The 15009-nt window shown below is 41.8% G+C and overlaps 1 protein-coding gene across 2 annotated transcripts in view; it reads right to left on the reverse strand.

The window, feature by feature from the left end:
- Positions 1-989: 989 nt before the first annotated feature.
- pth1r (parathyroid hormone 1 receptor) overlaps positions 990-15009 on the reverse strand; it is a 39711-nt gene continuing 25691 nt past the window's right edge. Inside the window, exons 3-13 of one of the 2 annotated variants that reach the window (XM_084007589.1) lie at positions 12456-12566; positions 12129-12250; positions 8044-8138; positions 6067-6253; positions 4281-4434; positions 3836-3896; positions 2980-3046; positions 2730-2824; positions 2485-2626; positions 2271-2312; positions 990-2177 (exon numbers count right to left, since the gene is read on the reverse strand). In XM_084007589.1, coding sequence (XP_083863715.1) covers positions 1815-2177; positions 2271-2312; positions 2485-2626; positions 2730-2824; positions 2980-3046; positions 3836-3896; positions 4281-4434; positions 6067-6253; positions 8044-8138; positions 12129-12250; positions 12456-12566 — 1439 coding nt within the window. In that variant the 3' untranslated portion in view covers positions 990-1814. The remainder of the gene's footprint in view (positions 2178-2270; positions 2313-2484; positions 2627-2729; positions 2825-2979; positions 3047-3835; positions 3897-4280; positions 4435-6066; positions 6254-8043; positions 8139-12128; positions 12251-12455; positions 12567-15009) is intronic. The other variant, XM_084007588.1, reaches the window with a different exon arrangement.

Below are 15009 nucleotides of genomic sequence, written 5' to 3' on the forward strand. Positions count from 1 at the left end.
GTAAAGAAACATGGCATAACACTGTAAGAGCAAATATCAGCTTTGGTCACATGCTGAAATGAATATAAAACTCCATTTAGTTGAAACTCTAGACATATTAGTCCAAACCAAATAGTGACTTATTTAGCACTTGAGACCAAATTAAAATTCAGAGTAGAACAACAAACCTGGAAACATCTCATTTGTCTCACTGCTGTTTACATGAAACTCAACATTTTCAGAGAGAGACAGACTTTACGGCAACTTTAAGACGTTTTTGTCACTGTAAACAAGGTGGTGGACGAAAACACAAAGCGATGCTGCAAAATGACTTTTTCTCTTTGGTATGACAAGGTTAAGTGTAGGAAAATTACAAGTTACAGAGTTTGATATATCTTGTGGAATTAAATGCTAGTTCGAACACCCTCAGTAACCTGCAAATATATTTACCAGTTTATATATATATATATCGCCAAAATATTGCAAACATTCCGTAAACAAACACATAAAAAGACATTGAAACATAGCTTTATAACATATCCATACACATAAACACTATTAGCTCACAATTAGAATGTATTTCTGATCTTTGTAAACATTGTGACTTGTATATACACATCAAAAAGCAGCATAACACTGAACCATCTGTAAGAATTACTGTGTTATTCATTTCTGGCTTTTCCTTCATATCCACCACAAATGTCACTCTTGGAATTCCAGCAGAACATGAGATTCTCTTGGAATCCTCATTTAATTAAGATTCCACTGGAATTCACAACAGTTTCCTGCGCCCTGTGTTTTTGAACGGGGGGATTCGTCCTTTTGAAAACTGTCTGGGAACAGTTTTCTGCACCTCGACTAATGCTGAACTCAAAAAGAGACACTCTTCAAAGAAACCCTCCTCCTTTGGCATCATGCTCTGCAGAATATCTGAGTATGAAACATTCGTTTGAACTGTTCGAAACCTTGTCGTAATTGGAAAGATGTATACTTGTTTTTTTTTTCTTCTAAAAACAGCAGAAACTGTACAAAATTAAAAAAAAGAATATTAACACAGCCTTATATTACAGAACAACACCTTCAGAGAAATGCTGACCATGCTAAAACACCACTTTAAAAGTATAAAAATAGGTGTGCAACAACAGAGGACTTCAATTACCTGAGTACCTTCCCTTTTACACTGAAGTGGATTTAAGTCAATGCAGACCAAATGAGACCCCAGGCCAGAAAGCATGAACCTCAAAATAGTACAACTGGATTTTTTTTTTTAATGCTGAGCCTACACTTAGTCCACTCACACTGACTTAAACCCAAAACCTGCTATTGAAAATTACCCACACATGCGTCACTAAGTGCACACAAAATCCACCTGGCTTTACATAGGTGATTAAGGCTGTTCCTGGCGAGTACCGCAACGAACCCCAGTTTGATTTATGCACAAAAGCTGCAGCACGAGACATTTATGCCAAAACAAAACAGGATAACAACGGTTATGGCAGTGGAAAAGAAATAAGAAACAGCAGTCTGTTTTCATCCTTTTGCACATTCACTGTGGCAGGTGGTCGGTGAAAGAGTCGAGTGTTTCGCCATGACAACGAGGGTCATCATCCCTCAGATTAAAAGTGGCCCAGCTCACAAAAGTCATACAGTCTTTTTTTTTTTTTTTTTTTTTTTGTCTTGAGCCTCGTCTATCTGTCAGCAACGTTCTGGCTTGATTCACAGGAGATAAAAACAAACTGGCAGTGTTGACGCATGCAGCCATCCCCTTCGGACCATCCTGAGACTGTTTAATGATTTTTTCTTTTCTCCAGTTTTTATACACGGCGGCCTGGAAGTCACATGACTGTTTCCCTCTCCTCCTCCACCACAGGCGAGGGTTTCTCGTTCTCGCAGGGTCGCGTCTGCGCCGAGTTCTCCTCGTCGGGGATGTGGAGCTCCTGTCCCGACGAGGGGATGGAGTTCTCAGAGACGGAGCCGTTCTTCACGTACCCGGGGAGGTTCCTGTGCCCGTTGACGGGAACCGGCCCCAGCCTCGTGGTGAGGTGCAGGGCCAGCGGACCCCTGGCAGTGACGTTGGTCACACTAGTGTGCGACACCATTGGTCCGTAGCTGTACGTGTTGCTGCCGCTCCGAGCTTTTCTTTTGAAGTCCAGGGCCAGAGTCCTCCTGCTCCAGGACTTTTTGATCTCAGCTTGCACCTTGGAAGAGAAGTGTTTGTTTAGCCGTCTGAGAGCTCAAATATCATGCAGGAGATTCTGGTGTAAAATACAAAAAAAAAAAAGAGTTCTTACCTCGCCATTGCAAAAGCAGTATATAATTGCAACTAAGAATCCCTGGAAAAGAGTAGAGAATCATTTTATGAACGTCCAGGCCTTTAGGGTGCAATTAACATGACATATCAGCTGTGTCATTTTCATTTATTCCTCCTCATATTAATTAATATTTACTGGGACAGTCAGAGCTAAATCATCACTATTTATAACATTTCTATTACAGCAGCCTTACCTGGAAGGAGTTAAACAGCATTTCGTAGTGCATCTGTATGAGCCAGGGAACTCCAGACACCTCTGTGTACGGCATGGCGTGGAAGATGATGTAGTGGACCCCGAAGAGTGGCATCAGCACCAATGTGGACTTCAGAAGTTTTCTGTGACAGTGACATTTCATGATGTAAAATGCAGCAATGAGAGCTACACATACTTCATATGGTGATATGTAAATAATAAATCATTCATGCACAATGCTAGCACCTGTACTGCTGTCTAGTGTCACACCGTCCCGCATTTGTTTCTCGTAGTTTAGTTGCCAAGACTCTGATGATGTTCAGAAATAACATAAAATTAACCTGCAGACAAAAATAGAAACATAATCATATCAATCAGTGGAACTGCAAAATAAAGATGAGATGTTTTCCAATGACTGTGATGCCACAGGTGCAGTGAAACACTGTTATTTCCTACACAGCGGGGGAAACGGGGCAAGCAGCTAGCATGTACTCACCACTATGGCTGCCAGGATGGGTACTTGATAAATCCACTTCAAATTGCCTGCACTTAGGTCCCAGCACCTGTAGGAGATAAACAACATGGTAACAGGGATCAGTAACGATCCAGGATCCCTATAAGTTCCACACCGGGGACTCTACCGATCGCCGCCATCGATTAACCAAATGACAGGATGTAGAAAGAGATTTTGATTTCTGTCCATTTTTAAAGCTTGTAACAAAACCTACACTTTCATGTCAAGCTACCAACCAAGGTCATCTCCTCTATGTGTTTTTTCTGCAGCAGACCATTGATTGTGGGGTCACAGTAGATTAATTTTCAGCCCAATGCCTATAATTACTTCTTCCTCCTGAATCTACAAGGGGGCAGCTGAGGTTGATATCATGCTTGGTTTCTTTTCTTGCCTGAAAAAACGTGTAAAAATGAAGCTGCTCTTCACTGGACGGCTGCTGGATAGCAGCTTCTTTGTGAGCTCTCAGCTCCGGAGCCTTCAACGTTCGACTGTGGTGCAGAACCAATGTGGGGCTCTAGATAGTGCCGGCATGAGGGGATTGAGGGCCCGCCAAGTTGGTTGGAGTCAGTTTGTTTTCTGACAGTGAATCCACTTTACTTCTTCTTAACTTTCATACCTGTCCTCAAGCTTTACTAGAGAAGTTTGTGGTAGGAATTATGAAAGATACTGATGCTTTATGCCATAACACACTGTGTGAAAGCTGCTGTTGCTACATCCTTGTGTGTATCTGTATTTGTCGATGGAGACTTGCCACGGAAACTGATGCAACATTGACTCTCTCTCTATGTATTTAACTTTACCAAGTATGATGTGCATATTACCCATGCAGATCACTTACTCCGTGTCTGCAAACGTGGCTCTCATAGTTGCCCAAACCGTCACAACCATAGCCGGCACTCCTGGAAAATAGAATAAGAATATTGAAGTGATGAAAAAAGACAATTACAACGAGAAAACGCTCTTTATGAAGTCCATCATTTGTTCATGTGGGGAGAACCCGGGTAGCACAGCATCCACATTGTATGCGCTGTGCTCACGTAACTTATACGCACAGTGTGTACAATGCAGGAGCTGTAAAGCCCATATTCATGCAGTGTTTTTACACACAGACACAAGTCAATTTCCAATGTGCTCATCTACTTATGAATGCAATCTCTGGGATTTGACGGCAGCCCTAATCGTTTACTTATTACATATTTGATGATTTAATTTGCATGGTGATTCCACTAATCATATTTTAAATCCGTGCATGGAAGCAAGAGTGCCAACGGAGCAGAACTCACCCCATCCAATCAGAGTAAATCCCCACAGATACTTTCTGTCTGAGAAGAAGGTCATGAAGATGAGGCTGTGGAGGTACAGACCCTCCACGAGGATCCAGTAGTAGTTGGTCGCCAGGAAGTACAGGAACAAGGTCACCACCACCTTGCACCCGATCTATACGCAAACAGCAGACGAGGAAATCAATAATAGCCAAACTGAGAAAAAGTCACACTTTTCAAACTTTAAAAAAAAAATAATAATTCGATACATGTCAAATCCGACAGCTGCTGCTGACTCAGAATGCTGTGAGAGACTTCACTAGGCCAAGAACGTGGATCACATCGCTCCAGGGTTTTTTTTTTTTTTTTAGATCTCTGCACTAGCTTCCTGCTCGTCAAACAAATTGCTTTTTAAAATACCGTAGAGAAAAATGAGAAGGAAGGTGACTGATGTGAGACATCCTTTGGAATGCTAATGCCCTCTTTGATGGATCAACTCATGTCTGTCACCTCACTGCCTCACCGCTGAACACCTCCGTCTTCGCCTCTAGTTCTGTCACATACGACACCGTCTAACAGGGGGCGCACAGTCACAGATGTATTATTTAGAAGCGTGTTCTTGTCGAGCCTGAGTAAGGAATATTATGACTCCATGCCTGAATGTATATTTCTACTGATTTGTAGTGTACAGCATGTCATGTGTGGATTTATAAGAGGAACCACTTATATGATTTGAAGTCCATTAACAGTAATTCTGAACTATTTGTGAAGGCTCCTACTTTTTCAATAGAGAATCAATTTAAATAATCAAGATCTAGGTTAGGGGAGGTAATTGTGACTCATTAGCATATCAAAGCTGCTAAAGCCGAAGGGAGGGGGCTGCTTGCATCCCTAGCACTGCTGATGCAGGATCGACACAGAACCAGTAAAGACCTGCCATGTGGTCTAATCCGGGCCAAATTTGAGCCAGAAAGACCAGATTTAATCCTATTAGCAAAACCAAAGTTACAAGGCTGCATATTTCTCACGAGACGAGGGGGTTGATATTAACAAATTAAAACAAAGGCGGGGAAAAACTGACTTTGTTAATAATCAAAATGCATGTGTTGCAGATACACCACAGCCAGGACATCGGCTGAATGAACATAATGCCTTTGCTTTGAGAAAAGACCTTTTCAAATGACATCAGTGTCTGTTGTTCACAGCCTGTTATTTCTGTCTGACACAATGTCTTGATTCATTATCTACACATGTGAAAGCTTTGAAATGAGTATCCTAGTGCTGTTGCTCTGATATACAACATCATAAGTGGCTATTTCCACGAGGCTCTCTTATAAGATACATATGTGGCAGTATACAGTATGCAAAAACAGAAATATCTATGTTCCATCATTGTGTCACATCCTTTTAACGATGCCGTTTTAAATCCAGTACAACTCAACTTGGAGAGCCAAGATCTGTGTCCGCTAAATATATTGTGCAAACTGTTTGTTTGCATATTAAAGCATGCGTGAAAAGGACCCAGTCTCTGCCTGTGTGTGTTTTTTTTTTTTTTTTTAACTCAACTGTTAAAGGGAAAGCCAAGCACTGGCCTAGTAAAAGCTTGGCATAGTGACAAACAGTGCAGTTTATTTGCTCCGGCTTTGGAAAAGCAGGTGAGACTTATGAGAAATATCACTTCCTCTTTGGAAGTGATATGAATGTTTAATGCCCGACTACACTACACGTCCATTTATCTGTGCGTGTAATACTGTCAAACGAGGCAGACAAGAAATGATGACAGAAAATCATGCATTTGTGTACTTACAAACTGTGTTTTGTTGGCTGGCGGAGCCTCAGTGATGGACTTGAGGTCTTCCACTGTGACTCTTTCCATGTTCTCTAAGGCCGACCCAGAGTAGAGCACAACATCTTTCACAAAAATACTGATGGCTCTGAGCATGTAGGACACAAATAGATGCATGTGGATGTAGTTCCTGGTGCAGTGCAATCGTCTGGGGAGGGAAACAAACAAGCGGCAAGGTCAAAAAATAGATCTGTGGAGAATCGTGTCTGTGTGATAGTGTGTGTGTGTGTGTGTGGGCTGGCACACCTTTATGTAAGTGTGTGTAAAGTATTGTCACACACCCACCCACACACACGAACAATACTCATCCTAATTAGAGCCAGCTGAACTCCAAGCTGACTATAACACATTCTTGAGATTAGGGGGCTTGAAAAGCACAAATATTGAATTGCTTGGCTCAAAGTGAGCTGTAAAAAAACGAAATTGAAAGCATGTGTTGAGGGGAAAAAAAGCATGCACACTTCCTTCCAAACAAGCACGAGTTTATCTGTCAAACGGGCTTCCAAAACATCCTGTCTGAGCGTTGGCTGTGGCCGAGGCCCTCGAGGTGACGCTCCGGTGCTGGAATCAGGTTGCAGGATCGATGGCCGCAAATGTTACGTCGTTACCAAGTCAAATAATAAAAGTCAATGACTCAATAACTGGATGTTAATTAGTATTAATGGATGGTGAAGGCCAATTTGAACTGGAACACTCTGATGTTGAATGCATCCATTATTAACCGTTTTTCCTCCTGAAGCCTCATTAACGAGCTGAATATTTGACAAGCTACCCTCGGAGAACTATTGATCTCAAGCGAAAACTAATCTAGCGTACAGTTCCCTGGCGAAAAACTCAGAACACGACTGCTAATGTGAAATATCCCCTTTTGTCTCCCTGGAAAACATTTATGAGCCGGGCTGTCTAAAAGCTGACATGTTGAAGGGGAGACGTGGCCGGAGTGCTGCGGAGCACCGTGCCAGAATGTCAGACGGGCCCCTGGGATAACTTATTAAACTCATTTGGCCCATAGATTTCCTGGTGCCAGTTGGGAGCGTTCCTAAAGCTGTCTGACTGCCTCCTGTATAGTAAGTCACGCCAGTGGGAACATTGGTAAACAGCGCCTTCGACATCGATTCCTGATACTCCCCGCGCTCGACAACATAAGCAAATGATGACAAACGTGCCCTTCATTAAATCAGCCATGAGAAATACATGAATCCAACCTTGTTTTAAGGTTTTTCCTCTTTAGTGACGCACCACACAAGGCAAGAGAGGAGAGGTGAGGCTGATACAGCGTCTGTGATAAACCCTTTTATCCCTTACATGCCGACAGTATGCTAGAGGCAGAGCTGCTTAAATGCAACAACATCTTTTATCTTCATGGTAGCAGGACTAAATCAATATCCACGCTCAGGTCAACCGAAACCTGAAATCAGCATAAGCATAGCAGAAGAACGTAAATGTCATCCGTGACTGCAAGCCTGGAGGCAGACTCTTCCTCAAAATGTGGACATATCATCGTCTGTTAAAAGTCAAAGTAAAAGCCAGAAGGTTACGTTGCGTCACGGTGCTGCACTGACACAAAGATGCACTGCGATGCACGTTCATACGAAATTTAAATTCCTCTGTATGTCTGGCACATATTGCAGAATTGACAATAAAGCTGACTTTGACTTTGACTTTGACTTTGACATACAGATATGACCAAACGTGCGATTTCATGATATTTCATGAGGCATTAATTCGTCAGGGAAATCAAATTAAAAACACGACGTGTTCACGACTGATAACGTGGGAGGAGACTGGTCTTAATTGAGCCATCACACCACGATACATTTACGCTCTCTTTTGATGCCCTGCAGCATTTGCTCCAGCCTTAATTTCCACCCCTGTATCATAAATCTCTGGTGGTTGAAAGGATTGATTGGAAAATGTCCAGTGAAAACATCGACTCACCGGAAATATCCCAAGATGACAACAGCCACCATGAGTGATCCCAGAGAGATGGAGTAGCCGACCGTGTAGATGAGATACAGGCGGTGAAATACGTCCTGTTGGAAGAGAGCAAAACACTTTGTGTTTGTACAGAGCTACAAATAATCACAAATATCGGATTTAAAAAAACACATACAGTAGGTGCACTATAGGTACACAAAAATAGTTTATTTTATAAAATAAGATAGCAGTATGCACTAAACAACAATTTATCTCCGAATGGAAAGTTATATGTATACCAGGCAGGTTTTTCCCCCTTTGAGTGACAATTTGGAATTTAAATCTTTTTTTTTTTGCTTTATGTGGGAAAACTTGGTTAAACGCACATTTGATGGGAAAATTGAACGTCGGTGACCACATTCCTTCAAGTAAGTGATTTTAGTTTTTATGAAATTCACACTTTATGGAAACAACGACAACAAAAAGAGAAACAACTTCAAAATGTGTTGACATCAGTGCGTTTAAAAATGCATGGCCACCTGGTGTCCCAAGCAGCCAGAAGTTACTGATGGAAACAGCGTTTGACATGGCTCTCAGAGCTGAGGGAGGCTGGGTGGGGCGGTTTGATCTTCCAACAGTGAGCTGGCAGCCAGAGGACCCTGGAAGCAGAGCCACTAACCAGACCTTCTGTGCGTCAACATGCTGAGGGGACCCAGAGCCCCCGTGTGATGTAACCAGATACTCCACTGCTGTTATCATTTAGCATCAGCATCCTGTGCCAAAAATACGGGGGTCTCAGTTGTGGTGGTGGTCTGCGGTATGGCAGCTGTGTCGTATGGGGCTTTTCATTTGTGCACATGTATTTGTCATCAACTGTTGCGACCGCTCCCTCGGGTGCCCGTCAACATAAAGATCTGAAGTCAGAAAGAATCTGCAGGACGCCACGATGAGGTTATACCCACATCCTCTACGCCACATTCAAGCAGGGGACGGGGGGGGGGGCATCTGATGTTGGGATCCTTTTATGGCAAAAAGAATAAGTCAAAAATTGCACACAAAAAAAAAAAAAAAAAAATCAAATCAATTTTTTATATTTTTTTAATCAATGATTACTCTATTTCTGCGTGTCCACTATTGGCAAAGTGCAAAATTGTTTTGTAGCCAATAGCAACCATTTAACATGAGCCTCTAATGTAATAATACACCTCATTAGGGGTTGATGGTTTATAAGAGTGATTGAAATTCTTCCAGACCATAATTCAAAAAATATATACTATAAAAATTCCTTAAAAAGCCACATCAGCATCATTACTGCCCATGATGCAATTTGACTTATACAAGAGAACACACACACACACACACACACACACACACACACACACACACTTTACACACACACACACACACACACACTTTATGGATATGTTCAAGCTGTTTTTCACACTTCTTACAATACCCAGTTGTCCTATTCAATGTTCTGACATTAACCCTCATGCAGCGAATGAGAAAGAAACGGTAGGATCAACTGCAATCAGGGTCACACACCTTGGGGTCACATGGGGAAGATGGTAGTAAAAAGGTTGCCGTGCTCGGTTTATAAACTATTTTCTCAACATGTGCTGTGGTGTGAGGGTGATGTCAGTGTTTATGGTATTTATGATCCCAGGTTTGACTCCCACACTCTGATTGTTTAGTTTTTATGTTGCAGAAGGTTAATAAGGTTGTCTACATGATATTCAGAGCAACTGATATCGCAGCATACAACTGTTTGCTATGAAAATACATGTATTCCTCTGTTCCCTCCTCCGGTCAACACTTTTTCACTCTGTCAGCACTGTTGCAGTTGTTTGTACTGTTAGCTTCTAGCTGCTGGCTCAGCAGAGTGGAGAGTCGTGAATGCTCTGAATTTCAAATGTATCCCTTTAAGCTTGTTTACAATATTTAGGTAGTTTAAGAAACGTGCATTTAAGATAAAAGAAAAAAATCACAATAGTTATGTTTTAGTTAGATATTGAAACTGGAAAGTGTTATGGTTGTCAAGAGTGGCAGAATGATTAGACACTTAGTCATATGACCCCTTAGTATATTCAATTATTCTCTCCCAGAGTGACAAATGAGTCTTAAATGGTTTTTCTAAATTGTTTGTTGAAATAACGAATAACCGGAGGAGAATAATTACAAACAACAATGGTGCTTTTGATTTGAAACAGCATGTACAATGTTCTTCCCACACCGCTGCCCTTCCGCCATTAGTCGTGTTCACAATCAGGATAACTGCAATGCAAACTCCTAGTGAGTAGAGTGCGCAGAAATTCTCCCCAAGCGAGATCTCAGAGATTAATAATTGGTAGTTCATCTGTGGTTTCATGACTTACTTCATATTTTATACAGTGTACAACCATCGCTTTAAAAACCTGTTCCTATTCTGACCACGTCTCAATTCAACTTTTAACCACTACATGTTCTGCAGCCTTTTCAATGTATGTTTCAATAGTTAATATCCATTACAGGGAGTCACACAGTACAACCTGAATAAAACCCATTATAAACCCTGGACAGTTTTCTTTCCTATTTATCGTCATAGTCAAAGTGATCAAAAGGTGTGAAGTCATAAAGTGTACGAAACAGTACTGCTGTTAGAAATACGATGCACAGATAGTTGTGTACATGAATCATAGTTCATCAACACACATGTGTATCCGGGTCAGGCATAAATCGTCTAGTCCTTGTTTTTATATACAAAGCCTCAGACTATTCAAGAATGTAGGCAGAAACACACAACATAGCCAAAGGTATGTGCTTGTGCTTTATGTGGCTATTTTTTATTATTTGGTTCTGGTGAAAGGGAATCATAATGCTGCAACATATAATAGTAATGGCACTGATTAGATTTCATCTGGCTGGGAAGAAGCCGGAGAATGAGTTTCCAATATGTCATCCATCCATCCATCTATCGACCGCTTATCCTGTATTCAGGGCCATGACATTGAGCGAAGGCAGGGTAACCTGGACAGGTAACCAGTCTATCCCAGGGCTTACATGTCAAGACACACAACCATTCACTCTCCCATTCACACCTACGGGCAATTTAGAGTGAGTTTCCAATATCAAAATACATTAATATCTCTTTTGAGTAACATATATAAGTGCCTTTACAATAAAAATGTTTGTTTATGTTTATAAATCATAAGGAAATGTGCAAGGGCTTCAATAATCCAAAGCAAACATAACACTCCAGGAAAGGTGCAAAGAAATCTCACTAGTTTCAAGCTAATATCTGCTGAAATGAGATCTGCACACATGAAGGAAGGATCAGAGTGCGCAATTCCCCGTCTCCTTAAGCCCTGCAGAAAGGACATCGTCACACTGTGATTGGCCACCGTAGGGAATTGCACCAAGCTGCTCTCAATTCTTAATTCACACCCTGCACAACAGGTGATCCTAAGTACCCTCCAATCAACTCAGGGGAAGGTGAATTGAGGGGGAAAGGACAGCACACAACAATGAATAATGGCCTGCTACAATCGACAGTGGAGAAAATGCTCTTCCAGCTGTCACTGTCAAAGAATAATATATGCATGTACTTTTGGCATACTGGCTTCATTACCAAGAAGGCAACATGACATCAGTAGCCCACATGGAGTCTAAATGTCTTTTCAGCACTCTCTAGTTGCTGCGATCATTTAGTCATGATTGGTGAGTTCTTAGATTTCTATGAATGAGATGCTTTCTGGGAAGATTTGCAATTTGCAAATGCGACTCATGTGACACGGCTTTTCGTCTATACTCCAACAGGCGTTTAGCTAATTGCAGCATCATACTATCACAAAGCGACTACACTGCCATCCTGTCAAAAAGTCGCCTTCATCATCTCGGCATTTCTTAAAATGTCATTACATTTCATTACTAATTTCTAAGAGAGCATGTGGCCAGCATATAACACATTTTAAAGAATGCTAATTATAGGGTGAAATGGTGCAAACGTTGCCCTAAAAGGCTGCAATGTCTGCAGCGTGACAATTCCTGTCATGCATTGACAAACGCTATTGCGGAGTAAGGCACTTTCACTGTGACGACATGCCAACTGGCCATGAGCCGGATCTCACCTTCTCGTGGCTGTGGTTGTAATGGTAGAGGAATTTTGCACACTCGTTGTAATTGGCCCACGTCTTGTTGGCTGTGGCCAGCTCCCATGTTCCATTGTTGTCACACCGACGGTACGCAAGTCCTTAGACATCAAACAGAAAAAGTCTTCTTTTAATTATGTTGCTAGTTCCAACACAGTGACACAACCTCAGCCTTATTTTTAATTGGACCTGCATAATTATAAAAAGAAAAACAGTTATAATTGTATGTAATTGAGTACCACCTAAGGCCTGGTGCCCTTTCATCAGTATGAGAATGAGCAGTCTGCATCCGGGGGCCAGTCTTACCTTTGTGGTTGAAGTCATGGATATACTCTGGACAGGCGGTGGATACGAGCTTTCCCGGAGGCCCTTCAGGCCAGCAAACAATGCCGTCCCATTCTGGTGAGCAGAAGCTGTCTGCGGAGACAAAAGCAGCGCTGACTTTTAAAAACAGAGCCCCGGAGTTGGGCTCTCCCTCGGCCCCAGCGTGACATGCTTCAGGGCTGTTAGGAGAAGTATTGCTGTATGTGTTCAAGGGTTGCGTTGTCCTTTAGAAAGTAGGCCAGGTATATGAACTTTACACAGTATGTAAATCAGCGCTGTAGAACAGCATCGTAATCTGTCAGTACAGGAGACCTTTTTTATCTGTCGTTGAAGGAATAAGTGGGTCACCCGGAGAACAAACACCCCGTCTATTGTCACAGAATTAAGACTCGCAATCGTGGAATTCACCGCATCCAGATAACAAGTTGTAGCCTGTTCACTATAGCTTGTCAGCTGCAGCAGATTTCCATAACTGCTTAACATCGTTGATAGCATCATATTGTTTTTTTATGTTGTATGGAATTGGTTTGCGTATGGATCTCATTAAAACGATTCCCTGCCACACTGGCTGCATTGTAGGATCCTTAATAGCCTATTATGGCCACATGCAAGTATGTTAAATAGCTTATTTCCTTCTCTGTATCACAAGTTTGTTTTCGACTTAAATAATATGAAAATGCCCATCTCACACTCCTCAAAATGTATTTTTCGTGTCCAATCCCCAATGATATATGATTTGATGTAATATAAAAAAAACAGAAATACAGCAATGTTCACTTGAGAAGCTGGAAACATAAATTGTTTGCCCTTTTTGCGTGGTTAAACCATAATCTTTGATGAATGGTCAAAACGGTTGCCAATCAATACTCTATTCATGAAGCGATCGCAACATTCAAGAAAGCTGTTTAGGAATTTTCCTGCTCGACTGCAACATGACACTTAGTAATACATATAATCTTGGTTCATACAAAGAGCTGCAGGTTCAAAGAGGGGAAAAAGCCATTTCCAAGCATAGAGCCCCTTAATTGTCAGCTAAAGCGTGGACTTGAGCCCTCCGATAGTGGGAGCAGAGTCCCTTTCCCCACAAATTCCTGGCAAAAGCCTCCCTTATGGCTTTGGCATTTATGCTGTATTATTGAAACCATCTGCCACACTTGACCACTAATAAGTAGCTACGGATAAAACTAAAACTATCCGCTCTTTGCAGTAGATCCATTATTTTCTCATTCCTCTAATCAAATGCACAAAGGAACATCTGAAGCAGTGACGACATGCTTTTTATTTACCCGTCACTCGCAGCGCAAAATTAGAGAGCAGACTGAGCTGACGGATTCCTACCGAGCTCTGGTGGGAGAAAAACGCTGTTTCGCTTTTTTTTTTTTTTTTTTTTTTAATCGCACTGACCACACATCCTGGGAGTAAAAGTAGAATTGCTGTTCACTTTTGCCATAGGTTTTACAACCATAGGACCACCTACCACCAGGCTCAAATTAAACACAGAACACACACATGTATATAATTTCCCCCCAAAGTTTTGACCACCATTTAAATATAAATGTGACGGTGGGGGGACGCTGGTATTAGTGACGTCACTGGGGTTTTTAAATATGGTTTTCTTTCCCCCCCAACTCATTTGATTCAGACCTGCAGATGTCAAAACACAGCTTGCATTTTCTCCTGATACATGCAACCCTTTAGAACGATTGCTTGATGCTATTCTACACCCAGACCACAAGCTTGAAGGCTGAGCTATTTTCACACTGCAAGGTCTGGGGCATTGAACCCACATCCCTCCACTGTCCTCTCCAGGCAAAACCTCAGTGTTTCCCTCAATGAAAACCTTGTCTCTGCCACGTAATGGAGACTTTTGTGTATTTAAAGCACCAATGGGGAAATAAAAACAAATAGATCAAATGTTGAAACGCGACCAAAAACTGAGGTTTCGGCATCAAGAATCGGGGTGACGCGAGATTGATTCATTGCTCAGCATGAATCCTACTTTTCACGCTATCGTTTTAAAATAGTCCTCATTCCGCATCGCCAATAATAGTTCAGAAAACCACGAGTTTACAGTGCCAGAGAAGAGAAAAAATCTCTAGGGGTGGTCATGCAGGACATGGGCAAGACAAATACAAAGTCCCAAGATATGCACTTCAGCTGCTGTTCCCTGAGTTCACCTCAACCCACAGATTCAAGGTCACACCACAGGAAGATGGAGAAGAAAAGAGAACGACAGAGGGAGTTCTGCCCAAGCCCTAATGACCACTTCAAGGAAAACACTCAGATGGGTCACCAGAAAGCACAAGTAATGCTTTCCTTGAACTTTATCTCAAATCTCCACAGCCTCCTAAATTTGACTCGGCGTCACAGACAAACCACTACCCAGATTTGAAATGTTTTCCACATTTCATTATTACAAACAAGCAACCAGATGAGGCGCTTAAGTTCAAATAGGGGTCAGATGAAGTGAAGTCAAAGTAATTTATGTGCCATTAAGGAAGAAAAAAAAACACCCCTCAAATCAAGCATGTTAAAT

The sequence above is a fragment of the Eutrigla gurnardus genome (genome assembly GCF_963514095.1).
Source record: "Eutrigla gurnardus genome assembly, chromosome: 4".
Taxonomy (NCBI): domain Eukaryota; kingdom Metazoa; phylum Chordata; class Actinopteri; order Perciformes; family Triglidae; genus Eutrigla; species Eutrigla gurnardus.